The following is a 26835-nucleotide window of genomic DNA, read 5'->3' on the forward strand; positions in this document are numbered from 1 at the left end:
CCTTAAATTCAAACATAATCACGGATTTTTTTATTTCAATGATTTAGATATGTAACTGTATATATACATATAAATATAAATAAATTTGTTATTTACCTATATATTAATACGTGAAGCAAAAACTTTTTACCCCTTTTTACGAAAATTGCACGGACGGAGGAGTATGAAATTTCCTACACTTATAGAGAACTAGCGACCCGCCCTCGCTTCGGTTCATAAACTGTAATTTATTATTGATTTCTCCACTATTTGATGGGATGTTATCTATACTAATATATAAATCTAAAGTGGTGTTTATGGATATTCCGTTATAACTACCGAACCATGCATCTGATTGACTTGAAACTTGGTATCTATGTAGAAAATACATGTACTTAATGGATATTACTATTACACTTATATGAGTGTTGGACTCCCTACACCAGTGCGGGGGCGTTATGATGAGAATCTTTGTGGGGATGAGAAATAATAATGTTAATTTTAAATGCCCAGCGAAGCGGACGGGTACAGCTAGTTATACATATAAACCTTCCTCTTCAATCACTCTATCTATTTAAAAAAACCGCATCAAAATACGTTGCGTAGTTTTAAAGATTTAAGCATACATAGGGATAGACAGATATAGGGACAGAGAAAGCGACTTTGTTTTATACTATGTAGTGATATAGAGAAGGAGTGAACAAAGGTAATATTTTTTTTAAATAATGCATAAAAGATACATTAAATCAATAAAGAAAACATTATACACATTGCCATGTTTTTTTTTTATTTTATTTTTTTATGATTGATTGATTACTGGTGGCCCGGAGGCCTTTCCAGCTTCACCAGGACAGGTGGGCGAACAAAGGCTCAGCCAGGAGGGCTGGGATTTGCTAACAACTTCCCGAGCGCCTCCGAAGGAGACCTAACAACTCAAGAGCAATTGCTTCGCGAATGAATCTACTACCGGATCGGAATCGCGACCCACTGAGAAGATCCGGCGAGAAACTCAGCGGGCTGATGCATGGGTTAGGCTGCACGTCGACCTCTTTGTCGAGTTCGACGAGTAAGGTTACCGGGGTTTCTCAGCCTGCTCCTAATGTTAGAGCTGAAGGTATCTAATGCAAGAGTTATTGGACCTGATGGATCCGCAAGGACATGTCTAGGGCGACGACGGTGACTTGCTCCTGCGTGATCAGGATTCGGGGAGTAGTCAGCGGCGGCAACGATAAGGCGATTATCATGACGCATAGCCTTATCGAAGTAACGTTCCGACACTGACTTCATGTGTTTGCGGATCGATTCGAGACCCAGGTCATCGTATAGGTCGACGTTCCTCAAAAGCGGGATTGTAGGGATTGGAGGGTGTCTATGTGTGTGCGGGCCACGTGAGCGAACACCACACTCGCGTAAATCATGACGGGCCTTATGCAAGTTTTGTAAAGTGTCACCTTGTTCCGAAGGGACATTTTACTCCGCTTACAGATCATGGGATAGAGTCTGCCGAGAATAAATGCGGCATGATCGCGGACTGTTTTTATATGCGGGCGGAATGTCATGGATGCATCCAGGGTGACTCCCAGGTACTTGACCTTCCTGGCCCAGGGTATAGGTTGGCCGAAGAGGGTGATCGGGGGTGTGATATTTCTCCTCCTAATGCGGGAGGAAATAAGCGGTGAGTTTCCCCTTTGAAATAACACTGCTGTGCTTTTCGCTGGGTTGATGTCTATGCGCCATTTTCGGAACCACTGTCCAAGGGTCAACGCTGCGCTTTGGAGCTTACTCGCAATTAGGAACTTATTTCTACTTGAGTAGTAAACTGTTGTGTCGTCAGCAAATAAGGCTAGCTGGGTCGGCGGCGACCGGGGAATATCGTTAGTAAATAAACTAAATAGGAGCGGAGAGTGAACAGAGCCTTGCGGGACTCCAGCCGTGAGTGGACGCGGGGAGGAGCGGGTTCCCTCTACTCGATATCGAAAAGAGCGGTTTGACAAGAAGTCCCGTATGATGAGCACGAGACTGTCCGGCACGCCCATGTTGAATAGTTTGAAAATCAAACCGTTGTGCCAGACTTTGTCGAACGCTTTTGCTACGTCGAAGAAGAGGGCTCCCGTGTAGATTGGTTTTGGTCGGTTAAGCCCTACAAGAATGTGCTCCGTGAGGCTCCATGAGTGATTTGCACGGAATCCGAATTGTTCATCAATGAGTATGCCCTTGGATGAGACGAAGTCTCTGAGGCGTTTGTAGAGCAGACGCTCATACAGTTTGCCTAGAGACATGAGGAGGCTAATTGGGCGGTAGCTCGTCGGATTATTTTTTGGTTTACCGGGTTTGTGTATGCCGATAACGTCCGCTTCTTTCCACACCGCGGGAAAGATACAGTTCGCCATAGCGGCATTGAAAATATATGCCAACATCACGATGAGTTGGACGGGTAGAAGTTTAATAACGCGGTTAGATATACCGTCGGAACCGGGAGCCTTGCGAGGACGTAGGTCTTTGATCAGGTCTTTAACTTCCATTGGGGTGATGGATGGTAACGCGTGCGAGGGTAAGGAGGCTCTACGTTCTACCTCACTGTCTACTAATGCTACATGAACAGGGTCCGCGGATTGAATGCTGGGCGTGCACTGGATTTGCAATGTATCGGCCAGCAGCTCTGCTTTTTCGTCATCATCGAACGCCGCAAGTTGGCCTGAAGGGCCTACGAGGGGGGGCATAGTTACTACCGTATCTGATTTGAGAGTACGAGCTAAGCGGTAGTAAGACCTTTGAGAGGGCGCGAGTGCTTCTAAGAAATCAGACCATCTGGCATCTCGGACTTCGGCGATGCGAGACTTTACGTCGCGTTGTAGGGCACGCATTCGAATACGATTTTCCGCGGTAGGATACCTGTCGTAGGCGCGTATCGAGGCGTTCTTAGCTCTAAGGAGTTCCCTAATATCGTCGGACAATTTGAAGCGGTGAAGGAAGTCCTCCGCTACAACTTGTTTCGATGACCTATCTAATGTCGAGTTGATGTGTGACGTTAAGATGTCTATGGCTTCAGCGGTATCCTGAGGAGACGGGGTAGAGTCCGGGTTAAACGGGAGCGATGGTGGATTAGATTCAGCCAGACTGATGCCCAACGTGTGCCAATCCACCACAGTCCTCGTGACGGGAACGGAATCGGGAGCGCGACCGAGCTTCATAACGACGGGACGGTGGTCTGAATCTAACTCTGAAACTACTTCAATCGAGTGTAAGCGCAGAGCTACATTTTTTAATAACGCTATGTCGAGTATATCCGGGCGATGCGCGATATTTAGCGGGTAGTGAGTCGGGGTTAGCGGAGCGATGATATCGAAGGTGAGATCATCGACTAACGCGTCGAGCCGCCGGCCATTAGGGGTTGTGGTGTGAGAGTTCCACCTGATGTGTTTACAATTTAGGTCGCCCGCCAGAATGACAGAGCTTCCCATGCTGAGCAGCGCCTCGATATCACTGCTTAAAACGATCTTATCCGGTGGAAGATAAACAGACGCGATAACGATCGGCGCGACATTGCCATGTATTTGACACACACACATATCTATATATACTCTTTGTTTATCGTCAATCTTTAGTAAATATTTAAAGTCTGTGGTCAAATCGAAATTAGGTTAATATTGTTTATCTTTAATATTATTTGTCTATAGTGTAGTCTTGGCGAAATCTGATTATAGAAGTAGTCTTTGACAATATAACCAGAATAATGTTCAAACTTATAATTTCAATTAATCATAGTCGAATTTCGACTACTGCGGGACCACTAGTATTTATAAACGTACAAAACTACGACGACAAAAACAAAAATACTTATAATGTTCTCGATTAAATTTAATTAGAGTTTTCGATTATTGATTACTACCCTACTACCCCTACTACCCTACTGCTACACGGGGTCGAAGTTCGATTTCCAGATTCTGTATTTGAACGGATCACTTGCAAAATTCAAATAATGAACGTGAGATTAAATTGAAAAACTAGTTTTAATTTCATATCGGGTGTTCCTTCCATATGGTGTAAGCATCATATAACTCGTAATACCTTTGTTTATTTCAGATTTCATCTCTTCTGTACGTGCAATTCGTAATGCAAGATGTGAATGTTAACACCGAAAACCGAGTGTCGGTGTTTAATTGGAAGCTACCATTGAAGGCGTTCAAAAGCCTAATAAAGAGCCGGGAAGGACACAAAAGGAAAATAATATTACTCATGTTGCTTGTGTCTCTCGGAGATAGAGTTCTACTATCAGGTACAAAACGTCTTGTTTGAGAAAAAATTGAAATTGAAAAAAATTTGAGAAAAAAACAAAAAAAAAGCCCGCTGAGTTTGTTTCGCCGCACAGTGGGTCGATACTGTGATTTTAGTGACTTAGGGACCAACTTTGTTTTTTTATATTTTTTGTTATGTAGATAGATAGAGCTCGTTAATCTCAATAATAATTGTTTTGGGCAAAAATTGCAAAAACTTTATAGTTTGGTCAGAAAAATGTGTTTTGTGATTTTTTTGTATGGAGCGGGTCACATTAAATTAAATTCCTGCTAAGTACCGCGAGGTCCCGCTTTGAAACTTTATTTTCCTTATACCTTGTCTAGTCTACTATCATTTGATGCTATGAACATGTGCATAAAGTTGCAATTCTGCCAAATAAATAGATCGAAAAAAATTAATGAATACATAGAATAAAAACCTTTATATTTTTTTTCGTAAGTGCTTTTAAGTTAAATTTGATATGGATTAGTAAGTAAAAGCACGTAATGATACCCATAGTTACATAATACCTAACAACAATACATTTAGTAGGTCTCTAATTAAGCAATCTCTCTAATTATTAAGATAGTTAACATTATTTAATGAGGATAATTAGTTAAGTAGCCATTACTGGGTAGTAGAAAATATAGTAAACATTTGTTTGTCTCTGGAAGTATAAAGTGACCATGTTTATTATATACTAACTAGTGTTCGTTTATTCGTACTACTACTAACATCTCGTGTTTGTCGTTATGATCTTGCTGTTTCCGTTATAATTGATAATTTAGTTAACAATTTAGGATTATTTATGATTTTAAGAGAGCAACTACAGTCGCTGTCTGATAATAAAAAACTCTTTCAATTCCTACAAAATCAAATAAACGAAACCGAAGAGAAAAATGTTGAGCTCCAAAAATTCAGTACGCAATTTTGTTCAAATATAAGTGCAATATGGAAACGAAGTAGTCGCATGTTAGCACAGTTTATAAGAAAAAAATGTGATTGGTTAGAATGTGCAATAAACTGGCCCGAAGGAATGATACCTGAAGCTATCAACACTGCACATGAAAGGCTCGAGATTTCTAATACTGAAGATGTTGAAAATGTACCACCCTCAAATGTACTACAGAAGCCTCGACATCTATTTTTGCACCTCGAAAACCTTTTGAAGAATTGGGATCCAAGCAAAAACGAAGACGCATTGAACAAATTTACCAATCGCTTTCGTTATCCCCGGATGAAATGAAAGCTACTACAATTACTAGTTTGAGAAACACTAGAAATGAAGATGTAGGAGACATAATGAACCACTTGTCAAATCACCCCGAAGATCTAGAAAAAGTTAATGAGTATTTAATTACAAGTAAAGTGAAAAGTAGTACATATTCTCCCGATAAGGCAATATTAGTTTCACTTAAATTAAGTGGCAGTATATAAACCTAAGAGAAGCAGCAAGTGAAAATGGGTCTGATTTATACCCTTCTTAATATAAAATTAAGCAAGAAAAGACCAAATGTTATCCAGGGAAAGACGAGGTAATTATTACTGAAGAAGGAGCTGCTATTAAAATGCAAGCATTACTAAACTTGGCGCTATATAGGCTTTTAGATGTGATTACTTCGGATTTGGACTCTGCAAGAGAGCTACTGCTTATAAGCAAATAGGCTTTGATAGAGCCCCAGGTCAAAGTAATTATAAACAAAAAACTGAAACAGAGTTTGATGATTCATCTATTTTCATGGTCAGTCTAGTTCCTATAAGGCTTCAGAAATTTGATGGAACAATTGTTTGGGAAAACGACCTCATCAACTTTTTATTGCCGTCCAATAATGTTTAAATTTACAAAAGAAACGCAGTCAACAGTGACAATTATAAAAGCTAGCATAACAGAAGAAATATAAAGACTTCAGCCATCAAAAATCAAACAAGTTGAAGTTAAGCATCAATTGCACATGATGATGATGGACGGCAAAATAACCTCATATTTTTCAGAAACATTTTCTGCTGTCTGTGATATTTGCAAAGCAAAACCGTCAGAGTTTTTTGGAGTGACTTGCTTATCAAAGAGAAAATAATGAAGAAATATTCCAGTATGGAATGCCATCTTTACATGCCTGGATAAGATGCATGGAGTGCTTACTTCATATCGGTAAATATAATTTTATTACTTCACAATTTTTTCATCGTATGTAGTTTCCTGTGAGATTATTTTTTATATGACACTTTTTTGTTTGCGTCTTATCGTTTGGACTTCAAGAAATGGGGTTGCAAGGGGGGATGACAAAGAAAAAATATCAATCAGAAAGAGCGCTATACAGCAAGCGTTTAAAAAGGAATGCGGTTTACTTATAGATGTTGTCAAGCAAGGAGTAGGAACAACCAATGATGGCAATACTGCCAGAAGATTTTTCAGGGATGCAGAAGAAACAGCCCGCATAACAGGAATACGTAAAGATTTAATAGAGAGGCTTCACGTGATTCTTCACTCTGTTGCATATGGAGAGCGCGTTTCCAATTTTTCGGAATTTTTTAGATATACTGCAGAATTGTATGTTAATGTATATCCCTGGTATTATATATGCCTTCCAGTATCCATAAATTGTTGGCACATGGCAGTGATATATAATAATGAAGAACTTTGGTGCCATTCGTATAGGTAAACTCTCGGAAGAGGCAGCGGAAGCTCGCAATAAAGATTTTCGGAAATATACAGAGAGATGTTATTCAAGAATGAGAAGTAGAACGTCGACTAATGAGGATATTTTACACAATCTTCTTTCGTCTTCTGACCCAAAGATCGAAAGGTGAAACAAAATATATAATATTTAGAGAGATTGCATAATTAGAGATCTACTAAATGTATTGTTGTTAGGTATTATGTAATTATGGGTATCATTACGTGCTTTTACTTACTAATCCATATCAAATTTAACTTAAAAGCACTTACGAAAAAAAATATAAAGGTTTTTATTCTATGTATTTATTAATTTTTTTCGATTCATTTATTTGGCAGAGTTGCAACTTTATGCACATGTTCATAGCATCAAATGATAGTAGACTAGACAAGGTATAAGGAAAATAAAGTTTCAAAGCGGGACCTCACAGTACTTAGCAGGAATTTAATTTAATGTGACCCGCTCCATACAAAAAAATCACAAAACACATTTTTCTGACCAAACTATAAAGTTTTTGTAATTTTTGCCCAAAACAATTATTATTGAGATTAACGAGCTCTATCTATCTACATAAAAAAAATTATAAAAAAACAAAGTTGGTCCCTAAGTCACTAAAATCATAGAATCGACCCACTGTGCGCCGGTTCTTCTCAGGACTGTGGCTTTTTTTGGAACCGGTGGTAGAGTTAACATCGTTATTTGTATTTTGACATTCAACAAGTGTGTCATACTGACATCTAAGTTGAAATAAATGATTTTGAATTTGAATTTGAATTTCGTCCAATTATGTTCTGCTAGAAAAATAATTTCTGATTGTAATAGCAATTTTATTGTAGCTTAGTTTTGCATTCATAATGGTGAAAGGTAAATGATGAATGCGTATGTCGGTGCTATCGTCTTATCTATTTCTACCAATAGCAATCGTATGTTTGGTTTTCAAGGATTCCGATTTGAACTACAGTCTCTTCCTCTGCCAGAAAGACTATTGAGATGTTTGTATATTAAAATAGCTAACAAATATATGCAGTCACGAACTAACTTCACGGGGAAGGGATAACGAACGTCGTAGGGAATTGTAACAAAAGAACAAAAAAAAATTTGTTTAAAGTTTTAGACGAGCTTAGGGCAGGCCCATATAGTATTTATTGGTTACTGGAGCTAATAGACATGGCGTAAATATGGCTACCGACTAAAAGTCGAAGATCGAATTTGATTATGACTTGATTTTGTTCTTCAAACTGGAATGCAAGATTGATTTTGAAACAAAATAGGAAGTTCCTGTAGGGTTGGATTTGTGGTGTTGTCCCAAAACTACCATAAGACCTACATACCCACGAGACCAAAGTCACGGCAAGAACTAATCGTGTTAAATTCTCTGGTGGAAAAATTCAAAAAACCAAGTTTTTTTTTTTTTTTTTTTATGTTTTTTATTTTTTTCTACCCTGGTCTAGTATACGAGTATACGACAATAAACCTTACGTTTCATTTTAGCTGAGGTGCTAATCGCCTACATGTACTATAGGTACAAATTTCATTGGGACGACATAATGTTTGGCTCGTTTTTGGCATATAAGAACATCATCAGCTTCTTTGGTGAGTGCTTTTAATCTTGTACATGGGTTGTGGTTAGAGTTGCCAGACGACTTGATCAAAGACCTACGTCCTCGCAAAGCTCCCGGTTCCGACGGTATATCCAACCGCGTTATTAAACTTCTACCCGTCCAACTCATCGTGATGTTGGCATCTATTTTCAATGCCGCTATGGCGAACTGTATCTTTCCCGCGGTGTGGAAAGAAGCGGACGTTATCGGCATACATAAACCCGGTAAACCAAAAAATCATCCGACGAGCTACCGCCCGATTAGCCTCCTCATGTCTCTAGGCAAACTGTATGAGCGTCTGCTCTACAAACGCCTCAGAGACTTCGTCTCATCCAAGGGCATTCTCATCGATGAACAATTCGGATTCCGTACAAATCACTCATGCGTTCAACAGGTGCACCGCCTCACGGAGCACATTCTTGTGGGGCTTAATCGACCAAAACCGTTATACACGGGAGCTCTCTTCTTCGACGTCGCAAAAGCGTTCGACAAAGTCTGGCACAACGGTTTGATTTTCAAACTATTCAACATGGGTGTGCCGGATAGTCTCGTGCTCATCATACGGGACTTCTTGTCGAACCGCTCTTTTCGATATCGAGTCGAGGGAACCCGCTCCTCCCCACGACCTCTCACAGCTGGAGTCCCGCAAGGCTCTGTCCTTTCACCCCTCCTATTTAGCTTATTCGTTAACGATATTCCCCGGTCGCCGCCGACCCATTTAGCTTTATTCGCCGACGACACGACTGTTTACTATTCCAGTAGAAACAAGTCCCTAATCGCGAAAAAGCTTCAGAGCGCAGCCCTAGCCCTAGGACAGTGGTTCCGAAAATGGCGCATAGACATCAACCCAGCGAAAAGTACTGCGGTGCTATTTCAGAGGGGAAGCTCCACACGGATTTCCTCCCGTATTAGGAGGAGGAATCTCACACCCCCGATTACTCTCTTTAGTCAATCCATACCCTGGGCCAGGAAGGTCAAGTACCTGGGCGTTACCCTGGATGAATCGATGACATTCCGCCCGCATATAAAATCAGTCCGTGACCGTGCCGCGTTTATTCTCGGTAGACTCTACCCCATGATCTGTAAGCGGAGTAAAATGTCCCTTCGGAACAAGGTGACACTTTACAAAACTTGCATAAGGCCCGTCATGACTTACGCGAGTGTGGTGTTCGCTCACGCGGCCCGCACACACATAGACACCCTTCAATCTCTACAATCCCGCTTTTGCAGGTTAGCCGTCGGAGCTCCGTGGTTCGTGAGGAACGTTGACCTACACGACGACCTGGGCCTCGAATCTATACAGAAATACATGAAGTCAGCGTCGGAACGGTACTTCGAGAAGGCTATGCGTTATGATAATCGCCTTATCGTAGCCGCCGCTGACTACTCCCCGAATCCTGATCATGCCGGAGCCAGTCACCGTCGACGCCCTAGACACGTCCTTACGGATCCATCAGATCCAATAACCTTTGCACTAGACGCCTTCAGCTCTAGGAGCAGGCTTAGGGACCTCGGTAACCGTACTCGTCGAACTCGACAAAGAGTTCGCCGTGCAACCTAACCCATGAATCAGCTCGCTGAGTTTCTCGCCGGATCTTCTCAGCGGGTCGCGATTCCGATCCGGTAGTAGATTCATTCGCGAAGCAGCTACTCTTGAGCTGTTAGGTCTCCTTCGGAGGCGCTCGGGCAGCTGTTAGCAAATCCCACCCCTCCTGGCTGAGCCTTTGCTCGCCCACCTGTCCTGGTGAAACTGGAAAGGCCTCCGGGCCACCAGTAATACTACAATCATAAAAAAAAAAAAAAAAAAAAAAATTGCCAGACGTCCCGTATTTCCCGGGACGTCCCGTATTTCCCGGGACGTCCCGTATTTTAGGCTAAGTTTAAAATGTCCCAGCGGACTGACTCTGTCCCGTATTCGAACCGTACGATTATAATTGTATTGATTTTTATAAATATGTTAAAACCGATAAAAATATGTTAAAACAGACTTGCTCCTCGAAGAAATATCAAAAAAAAAAAAAGATAGCTACTATGTACATAATTTTGTTTTTTATTTGTGCCGTGTAAAAAACTAAATTCCTGTATTTTTTTGCCTATTCAAGCATTTGCCCCTTATGGGATAAAAAAATCTGGCAACGCTAGTTGTGGTATCAAGCGAGCGGTAGACATAAAGAAATGAGGCATTATTGATGTCGGAATAAACACAATCTTTGAAAACTTGGAACACTGTTTGTTGCGTTCAAATAAATTTACATATTCAAGCCGTTTCGAGTATCGATTGTACCGGCATCACCAGAGTTTGAACTTTGGTAATAGAATTCAATTATCTTACGGAATATATCTATATATTAATACGTGAAGCATAAACTTTGTATACCTTTTTACGAAAATTGCGCGGATGGAGGAGTATGAAATTTTTCACACTTTATAGAGAATATAGAGAAGAAGTGCACAATGCTAATTTTTTTTTTTAAATTATGCATAAAAGATACATTAAATCAATAAAAAAAACATTACACGCCCTACCATGTATTTAACACAACACATACATAAAAATATACTCTTTGTTTACTGTCAATTGGGAAACTTTTGTTATTGTTTAAAGTCTGTGGTTGAATTGAAAATAGAATAATATTGTTTGTCTTTAATATTATTGTTCTATAGTGCAGTTTTGGCGAACTGTGATTATATTATCGAATTATAATAGTGTTTGACAATAGAACCATAATAATGTTTAAATTTATAATTTCAATTAATTATAGTCGAATTTCGACTACTGCGGGGCCACTAGTAATAATAGTTTAACAAGCAATACCGTTCGCTGTACTAAAAACCATATTAAGGCAAATCTAATATCAGATTGGTTGAGATAAAACTTAGTTCGGCTTTAATTTGAAATGTTATCTCGGAATTAAAAAGCTCTTTTTCCAGGTACATTATTAATATTGAGTCTGCTGAAGCGACGCTTGAAACTGTCGGACGAGATGGTAGGAGTTTTCAGCTGCCTGTCAAACATATTATCTACATCTGGTCTCATTGCCACCACTTACACTTACTGCGTATTTGTGCGTTAGTATCTATATTCTTTTATTTTTATTTTTTATTGCATAGATGGGTAGACGAGCTCACGGCCCACCTGGTGCTAACTGGTTACCGGAGCCCATAGATATCTACAAGGGCAGCCCTACCCTTCAAGCCGAATCGCATCACTGCTTTACGACAGAAATAGGTAGGGTGGTGGCACCTTCCCGGCGACGCCGCGACGGCGAGCCTTCGGCGCGCACTGTGCGGTACCGTGGGTTTCGTGAAGTCGGAGTGGTGGGGCTCGACGGGGTTTAGTCGGTAGTCGGTTTTGCGGGGTAGCTCTTGCGTGGCTGACGCCGTGCAGTGCCTCGCGCGCCTCTCTCAAGGCGTAGTCTCCCGGCAGGAATTGGAAGAAGCACCTACCCGCGTGGACATACAAGAGGTCCTACCACCAGTAAATTCAAATCGCCGCTTATTTTCTATGAAAATAGATAAAATTTTAAATTTTAGAGTGACTGTGAATGAAACATGGAGCGAACATCGAAATATTACGTGTAACCGGTCCAATTTCAACGCTATTCACAATTGAAGAGCCGTTGAAACGAACAATTTCCATCCTAAGTGTTTCGTCTTGGTGGAGACCTATGTCCAGGAGTGGACGTCTGTGGGCTGATAGAATAGAAGCGTTTCGTCCTATGTGAGAGCCGTACTATGCAATTTAGTCTAGTTGTTTATTTATACTCTCGCATTTCTTACTAACTGTGCAGTTAGTAGGAAATTCGGGATCAGCGCATATTTTTGTTGTTGCATCTGTCTAACAATTTTACAAGCGGTTGCCTTAGCACTAAATCCAAATTACATACTTCGGTGCATGTCTCAATCGAAGTACTTAAATTTCACGAGCATCTGCGTATATTGAAAAGGAGACTGAAACGATTACATACATTTTTGGGCCCGAATGTAACGTGATGAAACTAATATGAATTAATAGATTCAGATTTATCAGTACCTTGCTGAAAATTATAAAAGTTTTCTCAATCTGAGAGCTGAGTTAATAAAGATTTAGTAAAAGTTAGGTTATGATACAATCTCTTTAAAAGAGCTGAATAATAACTTATTTAAGCATAAGTAAATGTTTATTATATCCATTGGGTAATCTTTTAAATGTCATACTAAGAATGAATATCAATGATAAATATCAGGTATGGAATATGGAATTGCTATTCCATAATTCACACAGCGATCCATAATTTCAACAGTATCCAATGCAACAATTTCAAGTCAAACGTGTGAGCGATCTTCGGTGTCCAGTGTGGAAGCAATTGTCGTACAAGGCTGGCAGAGTTGGAATCCGTAATAATAAAGCAGTGTTCGTTGAAAATATAAAAACAGCCCGATAGATACACACTCTAAATGCGTCGAAGATACAAAACGAGTAGAGCAGAAAAAACCAACAAGCGCCAAAAAATAATTGTATAATCTATGAACAAACGTCATGTCAGCTTACTGTGACTTTTTGGCGGGAACGCGAGGAGTGAAGTTGTGTGATTTGTTTTATTTTGTCTATTTAGTGTTTCTTCAGGTTTAAATGTGTAATAATGGTGGTTTATTAACTGTTTAATATCTGTGAAAGTGCACAAATGTGGGAAAACGAAACAAAGCTGCTGGACGTAACTTCTCGGGTTCCTCCAAAAAGTCCACTAAAAAAATCTCAGTAAATGACCACCATTTTACTGCGATTATATTTCATCCCATATCATCTCATTTCATTAAATTTCATCCCAGTTGATTAATGTCTCAAATTAATCATCTTCATTTCATTTCACTCCATATTATCATTTTTCATAAAATTAAGAAAATAAAGTAAAATAAGACATGACTTAAAGGTCTTAGTTACCAGGTCATAAAATCTCTTAAAAAAAAAAAACAGCTTACTGTGACTTTTTGGCGGGAACGCGAGGAATGAAGTTGTGTGATTTGTTTTATTTTGTCTATTTAGTGTTTCTTCAGGTTTAAATGTGTAATAATGGTGGTTTATTAACTGTTTAATATCTGTGAAAGTGCACAAATGTGGGAAAGTGAAACAAAGCTGCTGGACGTAACTTCTCGGGTTCCTCCAAAAAGTCCACTGAAAAAATCTCAGTAAATGACCACCATTTTACTGCGATTATATTTCATCCCATATCATCTCATTTCATTAAATTCATCCCAGTTGATTAATGTCTCAAATTAATCATCTTCATTTCATTTCACTCCATATTATCATTTTTCATAAAATTAAGAATATAAAGTAAAATAAGACATGACTTAAAGGTCTTAGTTACCAGGTCATAAAATCTCTTTAAAAAAAAACAGCTTACTGTCAAAGCTGTCATCAAAAATACAATCGATTTTAATCGATTTGAAATCGATAATCATATTACTTTGTTAAGTAATAATAGACTTTTTCATCATTTATGTATATAATCGCAATTAAATCCGGCGTATACCGCACTTGTATACAACAAGTATAAATCACTCATTTAATTACTTTGCATTAATTACCTAGTGCAATGTTTTTCTTTTTATAATCCTGTAATCGATTAATTAAATCGATCACACCGTTATACCGACAAAAACTAACTTTCTCATTTTTCTCCGGTCCCAGAAAGAGGATTGAGGTGATTTTTTATATTCTTATATAAAAAAATATAACAAATTTTTTAGACTACATTCCAAGTTATGACATTTTTGGCCCACAAGTTTCCGTCTCCTTTAGGTATCTTTGTTCATAAAAGAAGTTCGCAAAGATCCAGGGCTGTCGGTTTGACGTCAAAGTTTATTGGTTAGTTATAGGCTCCGAACAGACTTTGATACAGAATTAAGGAATAATTATTAAAAGACAAATAAATATGTAATAAAACAATATAATATTTTAGATAAAGAAATATAGGAGAATGAGGGGTGGCATAGCGGAGACTTTAAGGGAAATCTATATTTATTAAAATGAATTGCTGTTTGTTAGTCTCGCTAAAACTCGAGAGCGGCTGGACTGATTTGGCTAATTTTGGTCTTGAATTATTTTTCGAAGTCTAGAGAAGGTTTAAAAGGTAGATAAATATGATAATGCTTTTTTTTCTTTTGATGTGTCCTCCGTCGGACGGATTCTTTTGTTTGTTTTAAGTTTATTTTATACAAAAGTTTAGGTATTTTATTTGTCGATTGAGGCACTACGAAGTCTGCCGGGTCAGCTAGTAAACAATAAAAATATAGTCAAGGTATTTTTATGAATTAAAAGTAACTAGAACACTTAGGTTACTTATTAAACTAGTATTTGGCATATAATTTAGTGAGATAATTAATCAAATAAAAAAGTATGAAACCCTTAACAAAACTCCATCGTACCACAAGGTACGGGACAGTATAGAGTCATCCCTGGAGGATCTCGTACTAATTTTACTCTCTGTCTAGAATTAGGACGAGAAGCATGGAAATACCATCTGCAATAAAACATACCTACCCCAAATTTCACCATCTACTCTCAGAGCTAGAAAATAAAGAAGAATGTTCTTTATTTTAGCGACATGATGCTCCAGTGTGGTCTGCGGAACACTGTACAGTGAGAAGCTTCTCTGTAGTTCGCTTTTTTGCTCAAAACTTTATTAATGGTCTGTATCATGCTCTTCGCAGACCAATTGCCTTTCGTACTTTTTTAATATAAGTTAGTACGATTTAATTACCTAAAAAGAAATAAATCATGAGCGGATCTTGCCCCAGAGCCATGCCCCTGTTATGCCCCTACGTCTAGTTCTATTTTTTAAATAATAAACAGAAAAAACGAACCGGCTATTAGAATTTCAATATCAAATTAGAAATTCAAATATCAATAAGCAATTTTGCTAGAAAAAACACGATAAAAACGAAATTAATAGTCCAAGCACTTACCTTTTTGTGTGTGTTTAAGTATTCCCTTAAAATTAAATCAATTAATGACGACAATATTTTCTTGGTGAAAAAAACGCGTGTAGTCCAGTTACCTGTCATTGTTATTGACGCCAAACACACAACTCTGTTGAGTGTAGTTACTTGCATTTATGTGTGACCTCGTCGTTCGTCGTGATGCCCCCTCTTCCCTTATAAGATACAAATATAAAAAAGGTATTATTATATTTGTTGTTTTTCTGTGATAATAACTACCGTGATACGATAAGCGAAAGCTAGTCTTTAGCCAAAAGACCACAACAAAGTCCTTCCTCATATCACTTGCTGTGTGCATTGTGCAATACTCTAACAAATATGAAGAAAAACTTGACTAATTCTCGGACACGATACGATAAACAAGATTAAAAAAAACCAACATTATTCATAATCCGTTTGATGACATTTTACTAAATAATGAATCATTAAAATATTTTCGAAATTGGAATTAAATGAATTTAAAGGGTGAGACAGTTATATGGACTATTCAATTGAGACTTCTTGTGATCTCTATGGGATCTGGCAATCACACAAAATCAGATTTGACTATATATTTTTTCATTGCTTAGACGGGAAGAAGAGCTCACGACCCACTTGGTATTAAATGGTTACTGGAGCTCATAGACATCAACGTAAAAATCGCCACCTACCTTGTGAAATGAGTTCTAAGTCTTAGTTTTGTAGTAAAACGGCTGCCTTACCCTTCAAACAGAAATGAATTACTGTTTCACTGCAGAAATAGACAGGGTGGTAGTACGTCCTACCAGTGAGGACTCATAAGAGACCGGTCTATCACCAGTTTTTATTTATTTATTTTTTATTGCTTTGATGGATGAACGAGCTCACAGCCCACCTGGTGTTAAGTGGTTACTGGAGCCCATAGACATCTACAACGTAAATGCGCCACCCGCCTCGAGATATAAGTTCTAAGGTCTCAGTATAGTTACAACGGCTACCCCCACCCTTCCAACCGAAACGCATTACTGCTTCATGGCGGAAATAGGCGGGGTGGTGGTACCTACCCGTGCGGACTCCCAAGAGGTCCTACCACCAGTGATACCACCAGTTGATTGCACTTAAATTAAAAACGTGCTTATCGTTTCCATGTGTCTTATAAATATAAAATTTACTACAGCCAACAGAGCTGTGATCTATTCTTTAAAGTAAATGCTATTATCGGAATATATTTGTTCTATATGGGTGTCGGAAATTCAAAAAGCTCACGATAGCTCAGAGAACCGCTGAAAATTATTCTACTGAAATATTGCACTATTAAGTGATGAAAATATAATAAACAGTAACCTCCTTGTTTTGTGTTAAGTCTGATGTATTTATTATATACATGGTAATGAAATTCGATCACGCTTCGCTGTGACTATCACTAATTATAACAACGATTTATTGAAACTACAAACGATACACTTATAGTACATTAATATATTGCACATCAACAACTACAGCATTAATTATTTTAATAAATTTATTACTGGTGGTAGGACCTCTTGTGAGTCCGCGCGGGTGGGTACCACCACCCTGCCCATTTCTGCCGTGAAGCAGTAATGCGTTTCGGTTTGAAGGGTGGGGCAGTTGCTGTAACTATACTTGAGACCTTAGAACTTATATCTCAAGGTGGGTGGTGCATTTACGTTGTGGATGTCTATGGGCTCCAGCAACCACTTAACACTAGGTGGGCTGTGAGCTCGTCCACCCATCTAAGCAATAAAAAAATTATTATTATTATTTCCATTAGAATGAATAGCTTAGGAAAGCATTGGGAACTAATCAGTACATACAAACATTGATTTTTATCTTTATAGATTAATAAATAAACATCTACGAATCTTATACGCTTCTATACAAGTCAACCAAATAGAAGCTATAAGGAGATTAAGAAAAAAGCGGTTTTAAATTTCATGTATTTTTCGCCATCTATGTATAAGCGCAAAAGTTCGTCTATTTCCCGAGCTTAAATGTACTAGCGGTACTACATACTACGTAAGTATCTTACCATTTCAAGACCAGGCCACCATCAGAAAATCATATTGTCTTGTTTTCAGTTCCTTTGCTCGGGATAATATCTCAAGGATCTCAGGTCGTCCAGAGGCCGCTACTGAATAAGCAAATTTTACCAACTGAACAAGGTGAGTTAGCTTTACGTAAATAACTTATGTCATTATGTAAGCAGTAACCGATACTTCTGATCTAAACATCCAGTTGAAAAAATTCATGAAATGATAAAAAAAATTTTTTTTGTAATCAACAAATACAGATTCCGCAATTTCAAAACTGTATCAGAAATATATCTTCTATTGTGAAATAAGATTGTCAAGACAAATAGCTCCTTATCGTTCCATTTGTATTTTGCAGTCGGTTTTTCCATTGTCACATTGAACATGTACAATGACATCGTGCAATGTCGTCGTAAATCAAGTTATTGATAATAATACTTTCTGACTTAACAAATAAAATAAAATTTGATGTGTTGCAATCAGATACACTTAAATAATGATGGCAATCATTGAATGGCTTTAAACTAATCTCAGTCATAGAAATATAGTAGTAATAATTAATATTATATATTTATACGTGTTTTTGTTTAGTTTTTTTTTTTTTTTTTTTTTTTTTTTTTTTTTTTTTTTTTTTTTTTTTTTTTTTTTTTTTTTTTTTTTTTTTTTTTTTTATGATTGAAGCATTACTGGTGGCCCGAAGGCCTTTCCAGTTTCACCATGACAGGTGGGCGAGCAAAGGCTCAGCCAAGAGGGGTGGGATTTGCTAACAACTGCCCGAGCGCCTCCGAAGGAGACCTAACAACTCAAGAGCAATTGTTTCGCGAATGAATCTACCTACCGGATCGGAATCGCGACCCGCTGAGAAGATCCGGCGAGAAACTCAGCGGGCTGATGCATGGGTTAGGTTGCAAGTCGACCTCTTTGTCGAGTTCGACGAGTACGGTTACCGGGGTCCCTAAGCCTGCCCCTAGTATTAGAGCTGAAGGCATCTAATGCAAAGGTTATTGGATCTGATGGATCCGTAATGACGTGTTTTGTTTAGTGATGATGTTGTCAACTATTTATATAATAATATTTGTACCTATAATTGTGGTGACATTTATCAAATACCAAGAGTATACTTTTATCGATGTTCTGAATTATCAGGATCAGTTTGTTGGAAAACGAATTAAATAAATAAATAAAACCAAATAAATACATTATTACCTCACACTTATTCTTATCTCAAATTCTAAGCTATTAATTTAATCTTCGTATGTGAATTGTAAATTTTCGCTTATCAAAATTCGTTATCAGATATCATTTATAAATAGTCAATTTATTACTTTCAAATTGTTTAGTTGGAATTTTTTAACAGCTCATGGAATAAAATTAGAAAATAAACAATGATTCCGAAGCATTTGCGTCAAAAAAAGAATATTTACTTAAATAATAACGTATCGTATAATATATCTACGATAATTTATTGTTGTATACTTTTAAATTAGCTGTCGTAAAGCTGTGAGCTCTTATGTGTTAGAGATTACCCACATACTATCTATTTTTACCGTGAGGCAGTCACGCGTTCTGGTATAATATAGGGAGTGTGACATATTACAATAAAATTGAGACTTTGAACTTACGTCTCAAAATAAGTACTAGCATTCACAGTATCATCTAATATATAAAATTCTCGTGTCACAGTTTTCGTTGCCATACTCCTCCGAAACGGCTCGACCGATTTTCGTGAATCTTAGCGTGCATATCGGTCAGGGTTGAGAATCGAACAACATCTATTTTTCATCCCCCTAAATATTAAGGGTGGTCCACCCCTAAATTTTATTTGTTATTTTTTAGACAAAAATTTTTATTTTTATTTTTTTATGATACAGCATACAAAAATACATACAACCCTAAATTTTCACCCTTCTACGATCAACCCTTATTTTTTATTTGCTAATTAAAAACTTTAAATTTTTTTTGCGAGAATTTTGTTTCTATTTTGTCATGACGTAGAATAAAGAAATTCATATTACTCTGAAATTTTCACCCCTCTACGATCAACCCCTATTTTTTATTTGTTAATTATAAACTTTAATTTTTTTGGCAAGATTTTCATTTTTATTTTTATTTTGTCATGAATTAAAATAAAAAATCTGATGTTACTCTCAATTTTTCATCCCTCTATCATCAACCCCTATTTTTTATTTGTTAATTATAAACTTTAATTTTTTTGGCAAATTTTTTATTTAGTTTTGTCATGACTTAAAATAAAAAAAGATCATATTACTCTCAATTTTCACTCTTATACGATCAACCCCTATTTTTCCATCCCGATTAATATTTGTTTTATTCTATGCACAGATCCGCAATAAGGTTGCAAGATGGCAATCAAATATAATTGTAGTACGATAAATTCTTATTCAGAGTTTATAATTTCAAGTTCCTTTAATTATGATTTTTTTTAAATTGAATTTGATCTCCCGCCCTCGCCGGTCGACTACTGATCAACTATCAATCGATCAGCTATCTCCGCCAGGTGTCACCACTCATCCAGCAAACATCACGTAGTAGGGATGAGGACGAAGCCGGTCTCCTGTCTTACTTACTCACTATACATCATAGATTATACACTTAATATATTTGAGAGCTATACAATACTATACATTTTTCAGCCATGTTTTTTTGGTTTTATTTGTGTATCAATAGTATGTTCAGTAGGTCTGAGAATCGGCTACTATCTATTTTTCATACCCCTAAGTGAAAAGGGTTGTCCACCCCAAACATTTATTTTTTATTTTAATTTTTTGGATATTTTTGTTTTGTTTTTAATGAGGTATTATGTGGTTAAATGAGGTTTTTTTTTCTACAGTACAATTTCCCTAGAAATCTTATTTAAGGCAACACAACGTTTGCCGGGTCAGCTAGTATATATTTATAAATATATTTAACACAAATTATGGTAAAATGCTAAAGAAACTTCTACTTTCAATATGTCCGGAGTGGCTGGCTACTAATTAGCTTATTAATTCTTTGCTAATTTTAAATAATGTGCCGGAGATTTCTGTGCCGGAAGTACAGGATGATGTCACTGTCCTTTCTATTTCAGGCGCAAACTATCATGCGACACTATCGAGCATTTTATAGAAGATAATTAAACCAAATGATAGCTGTAATTATAAAAAACAAAATCAAAGGAAACGTGATAAATATCTAAAACTTTACGAGTCGCTTATAGATATTTAAAAACAATTTACATATCAAAATAATAATGTAGTGGAGTTGTCGTAATAAATTATTTCGATTAAATTTTTTGATATCTAAATTTCGTTTCAACAGGTAAAATATACAGCGTTATGGGAGCCCTCCAATCTGCAATACAGACATTGTCGTCGCCGCTATACTCCCTGTTATACAGCAGAACTGTCTCAACGTTTCCAGATGCTTGGCTTCTGCCGGGATTGGGACTCGCGTTAATACAATTAACAGCATACCTAATAGCAAGGAGGTTACGTCTGAAATCAAATGTCGCAGACAATGATAATATGAAAGTTAATACTGAAGATTGTTGTTTAGATATAGAAGACAAAGTGATTAAAAATGATCTCAACTCTGTCGAATTAGCGTCTGAAAAGTGTGCCGAAAAGTAACTAGAACGATATTTGTAATTTGTTTCATTTTATTCAATATCTCAAATTCAGATCGATTTTCGTTTATATTTGGAGTTCGTTGCATTGGACTGATGGTTGTCAGTTTGTCTGCAATATGACATGAACAGAATGATAAAGATATTTTTAAATTAAAATGCACTTTATCAAGTAATTAATTTTCGTTTAGAATCTATATTGAATTGTAATGTAATTGATTTTGACATTTACAAGTTTTCCACTTAATTACAATAAACGATTGGTAAATTTTACGATTATTGTTTAAAGCTAAAAATTGTTATATGTTATGCAATGTGAAATCTTGAAAATCATCGAAATGAAATAATAATAAACCTTTACTTTGTTAACATAGGTAGTTATTTCCACAGCTTATCTCAGCTCACTTCTCTACTCACTCACATCACTACTAAGTATTTCAATTTATTTTTTCTTATCATTCGAAAAAAGCAGAATCTTCACTACATAGTATAAAATAAAGCCGCTTTCTCTGTCCCCATATCTGTCTGTCCCTATATATACTACGCAACGGATTTTGATGCGGTTTTTTTTAATAGATAGAGTGATTGAAAAGGAAGGTTTATATGTATAATAACATCCATTAAATAGTGGAGAAATCAATAATAAATTAGTCTGCGAAACGAAGCGAGGGCGGGTCGCTAGTTATTAATATATCATCTTAAAGTATTGCATATAACACAACAAATGCATATAAGTGAGGAAAGAATCCCTTTGTCATGACATTCTACAAAACTTAAATCGTTCCGTCATGACCTATGCAAGTGTAGTGTTCGTTCACCTGGCCCGCACACATTTTATCACTCTCCAAGACATCCAATCCCGTTTCTACAAGATAGTCTTCGGAGTACCGTGGTGCATGAGGAATGTCGATCTTCACGACGACTTAAATTTAGAACCGATACATTGGAACCGATACATGTCTTAAGGAAGCGTCAGACCGCTACTTTGATAAAACAGCGCGACAAGATAGCTCTCTTATTGAGGTTGCTGCTAATGATATCACCAACCAAGGCGATATTGTAAGGGAAAGCCGCCGGATCTGCAAACTAGCCCATAGACACAACCCACTGAGTTTCTCGCCGAATTTGGATCGCGATTTTGATCCGGTGGTAGATTCAGGCAAGCACTGCTCTTGCTGGGGCCAGTTTCAACAAACTCTTACAAGATACGCCCCGTGAGCTCACCTACCATCCAGTGCATAGGTGGAATAGCCCCTTAGGCTACCGGCAAATAGGCAGAGAAAACCAAAGGCAAAAAATTGGGTGGCTACTGAAAACCGTTAATTTATTAACATTTACGGCAAATAGTTTTTATTTAATTAAAAAGATTATATTTTAATCAACTCGAGATTGCTATTTGATGTATGTTTGATGTCATGAACTAAACATGTACTAGAGTCCACTGCGTATTTTTTATTTACATTTATGCAAGTTGTACTGACTTATATTTTTCGATACCTAATCGCGGCCTTTTGAAAATAGAACGATTGGTACCTACCTGCCTGTGCGATTCAAACACCGATGCATTGCTTGATACGATTGCACCGGAAGGCTTGCCCTTTCTCTAACTCCACAGGGATTGCCTCCCGGATTAGGAGGGGGAATCTCACATCGCCGATTACCTTCTTCAGCCAACCCATACCCTAGGTCAAGTACCTGGGTGTCACCCTGACTTTCCGCCCCCATGTAAAACCAGTCTGCAAGCGTGCCGCGTTTCTTCTCGACAGACTCTACCCCATGTAAGCGGAGTAAATTGTCCCTTCGGAACAAAGTGACACTTTACAAAGCTTGCATAATGCCCGTCATGACTTACGCGAGTGTGGTGTTCACTCACGCGGCCCGCACACATATAGACTCCCTCCAATCCTTACGATCCCGTTTTTGCAGGCTAGCCGTCGGAGCTCCGTGGTTCGTGAGGAACGTTGACCTACACGACGACCTGGGTCTCGAATCGATCCGGAAACACATGAAGTCAGCTACGAAACGGTACTTCAATAGGGCTGTGCGTCATGATAATCGCCTTATTGTTGTCGCCGCTGACTACACCCTGAACTCTGATCACGCAGGAGTCAGTCACCGTCGACGCCTTAGATACATTCTTACGGATCCATCAGATCCCAGGTCGTCGTGTAGGTCAACATTGCTCAAGAACCACGGAGCTCCGACGACTAACCTGCAAAAGCTGAGAAAAACGGATTGTAAGGGCTTGGAGGGTGTCTATGTTTGTGCGGGCCGCGTGAGTGAACACCACATTCGCGTAATTCATGACGGGACATAAGCAAGTTTTGTAAAGTGTCACCTTGTTCCGAAGGGACATTTTACTCCGCTTACAGATCATGGGATAGAGTCTGTCGAGAATAAATGCGGCACGGTCGCGGAGTGTTTTTATATGTGGGCGGAATGTCATGGATCCATCCAGGGTGACTCCCAGGTACTTGACCTTTCTGGCCCAGGGTATAGGTTGGCCGATGAGAGTGAACGGGGGTGTGATATTTCTCCTCCTAATGTGGGAGGAAATAAGCGGTGAGTTTCCCCTTTAAAATAACACTGGTGTGCTTTTCGCTAGGTTGATGTCTATGCGCCATTTTCGGAACCACTCTCCGAGGGTCAACGCTGCGCGCTGGAGTTTACTCGCGATTAGGGACTTGTTTTTACTTGAGTAGTAAACGGTTGTGTCATCAGCGAATAAGGCTAGCTGGGTCGGCGGCGACCGGGGAATATCGTTAGTAAATAAACCAAATAGGAGCGGAGGGAGAACGGAGCCTTGCGGGACTCCAGCCGGGAGTCGCGGGGAGAAGCGGGTTCCCTCTACTCGATATCGAAAAGAGCGGTTCGACATTCTTGTCCCGTATGATGAGCTCATCTAGCTTTAACACTAGAAGTAGGGACCCCGGTTACCGCACTCGTCGAACTCGGCAAAGAGTGCGACGTGCAACCTAACCTAAGTCTAAACCTTTTTACTTGTGGTAGGACCTCTTGTGAATCCGCACGGGTAGGTACCCTGCCTAATTCTGCCGTGAAGCAGTAATGCGTTTCGGTTTGAAGGGTGGAGCAGCCTTTGTAACTATACTGAGACCTTAGAACTTATATTGAAAGTGACGTGTGTGTGGCGTAATGTGGCGTGATTGTTAGTAAATATTTATTTATTAATCTGCTAAGTAAATAAAATCATTTAGAACAGAAAATAATCGTTATGTAAATTAAAAAAAACAAATCGGTATAATCTGATAATTTTCCCCTTTATTAGAATTATTATGATGATTCAACAGCATTACAACAAACATATTTGTTTTGCTTTAACGAAAGAAGATATCCGACAAGGGCCTCTGCATCGATTTCCTGTATTTAAAAGTCACTTCTCCGTATCGAAAAGATAAAATCTTAATTAAGAATGACTTTGATAACGCAGAAGTAAAAGCTTACTAGCGATAAATATTTTCAAATTGTGTAATTGTAGTAATTAGGGCTATATCGATCACACCGAACAAAATAAAGTATACCATACGAATACAATGTATCAAAATACATAAATGAAACATATAAATTAAGAGAGCAGTGTGCGGAAATTTATTCTATCGTTATATACTGAATTTTCAATAAAATGTGTGTGATGTCATTTAAAATTTTGTGATGCCTCACACTAAAACTTTTTAATAGGTACTCAATTAAAAAAAAAAAGTGGATAAACACAAGAGAAAATGGTAGGTACTCAGATGATTTGTCTTTGCCTATTTAAATTGTTTTATGGATTACTTCATTAATTCATTAAAGGTTTTGCATTCAACGGTCTCAATATAGGATTTGCTCCTGTTGGACATGCCGGATACACATTTAACTGGGTGTTTTGACATTCAGCGGCAATTATCTAATGTCTGCTACAAATTTGTGAAGAAATTGTATAGTTTGTCAGAAGCGCTCACTAACGAACTATCGGCAGAAATACTCCTCAAAAAGAAAGTAAAATTCATTGGACGTAACGGCCACCGGTCTTTTGGTCTAGAATAAAAAGTGTTCAGGATTTTTTTATTTATTAGAAGTAATAAAAACCAACTATTTTATTCGACTATATTAATATTTGAAGACGGCACTGTCACTATACGAGTACACCCTCAAGTCATTGGACTTGCTTAAATTTGCTTAAATTTTACACAAAACACCTTGAATTAAAAATTGTTACATGCACTGGTTTTATTATACATACCATGTATAATAAAACCAATGTTCCTATACATAAATATAAAAATAAATACTCTTATAATTCCAAAGGATTAGTTGCCAGAAAATCACTCTTAAGTCAACTGCCATTTTATGAAAGTCATGTTATTAAGTATTGCTTTTAAAAACAACCAGTGAATACAGAATAAAATATATCCTTATAATTTAATATACCAGCGTATAGTCAAATCAGATGAGATAGCAAAACATATCTTGCTATGTTTTAATCCGATAAAGCAAAAGTATAAATAAAACTTACGCTATGAACAAATGCCAGTCGATTGCAACGATCCCCATCTAGAACTTTCAGAAGAATTCTTCAAGTTCACATTGTGTTTATCTAATCAGTTGTCCGGTTGTCCAAATCAAATTATCATGTGAGTATCATGCATAGATTCTAGAAATTATTGTAAAGTGTCAAATGAAAGTGAGATGATTTCAAACGGTTTTAATTACTGAACTAAATTTGTTTTACATAAGTGACAGAACTGACTGATATATGTATATGTACAACTAATTAGTATTAGTTTTAATTTTATTATAATTTATTTTATGAATAATTAGAGATGTTCTAAAACAGACTGTTTCAATGTTTACAGAATGCAACGTCCCTCACAAAATTCCGGCTACCCAAGCATGCCCACTATGCCAGGACAGATGCCGCCAAATCCCGGGTATGGAATGCCCATGCAGCCTGGACCTGGTTTCCCGCCCGGTCAAGTCCCACCACAGAACATGCCACATAACGCATGCTTCATGCCAGCAGCTACAATCCGGAAAATAAGCAACACAACCCCGCCACGTTTCGATCCCAGTTTTCAGCCAAAATAATTTGTTAATCCGAATCTCTCTTGTAACTACATGAATAGTAATACATAATGATAAGCCGTATTTATATTATATTTAGATTTTCAATGTAAAGCAATTGATAAATAATATATAATGTAAACGAACATCGATCGATATTTATTGCAAGTCGGTGAAGCGTAATTAAGTTTAATATTAAATATAATAAATATTTCAAGTTTCGAATTTATTTATTTCGGTGTTTTGATTTTTGCTCCAACTATCAATGTGAATTACGTAACAAAATTATATAATGGAATTTTCCATTTAACCTGTCAGTCTAAAACAGATTTAATATTATTAGGTCTTTACCTACAATATTAGCATTTAGTATAAGAAAGTTAATCCTTTTTATTATTATAATAAATTTTTATTTCCATTAATCAACCCGTGGCATCGATGCATCTCTGTGAGCTCAGTGGTAATTTGTTAATGCCCTTGTTGAAGAAGTCAAGTGAACGGGAGCCAACTAACTCTTTAAATACATTTTGTACTGTCTCTCGGAATGTTTATTTTTTTTCCTTCTAAGACATTGTCCAAACTTCGCAAAACGTAGAAGTCTGTCGTCGCAAGGTCTGTTGAGTACGCTG

General features: G+C 37.6%; 1 protein-coding gene and 1 non-coding gene across 5 annotated transcripts in view; both read left to right on the forward strand.

The window, feature by feature from the left end:
* The window catches only part of LOC101745252 (proton-coupled folate transporter), a 34166-nt gene extending 12652 nt beyond the window's left edge, over positions 1 to 21514 (forward strand). For 3 of the 4 annotated variants that reach the window (XM_062669071.1, XM_062669072.1, XM_004930613.5), the window contains 5 exons: positions 4063 to 4255; positions 8421 to 8522; positions 11462 to 11599; positions 17569 to 17652; positions 20839 to 21514. In XM_062669071.1, coding sequence (XP_062525055.1) covers positions 4063 to 4255; positions 8421 to 8522; positions 11462 to 11599; positions 17569 to 17652; positions 20839 to 21149 — 828 coding nt within the window. In that variant the 3' untranslated portion in view covers positions 21150 to 21514. The remainder of the gene's footprint in view (positions 1 to 4062; positions 4256 to 8420; positions 8523 to 11461; positions 11600 to 17568; positions 17653 to 20838) is intronic. The other variant, XM_038011743.2, reaches the window with a different exon arrangement.
* Positions 21515 to 23425: 1911 nt separating this feature from the next.
* Positions 23426 to 26439, forward strand: LOC101745920 (uncharacterized). Its single transcript, XR_009973377.1, has 2 exons — positions 23426 to 25776; positions 25999 to 26439. It is a non-coding gene; the product is annotated as an uncharacterized LOC101745920 (transcript).
* The last annotated feature ends 396 nt before the right edge of the window (positions 26440 to 26835 follow it).

The sequence above is a fragment of the Bombyx mori genome, chromosome 6, assembly GCF_030269925.1.
Source record: "Bombyx mori chromosome 6, ASM3026992v2".
NCBI classification, from domain to species: Eukaryota; Metazoa; Arthropoda; class Insecta; order Lepidoptera; family Bombycidae; genus Bombyx; species Bombyx mori.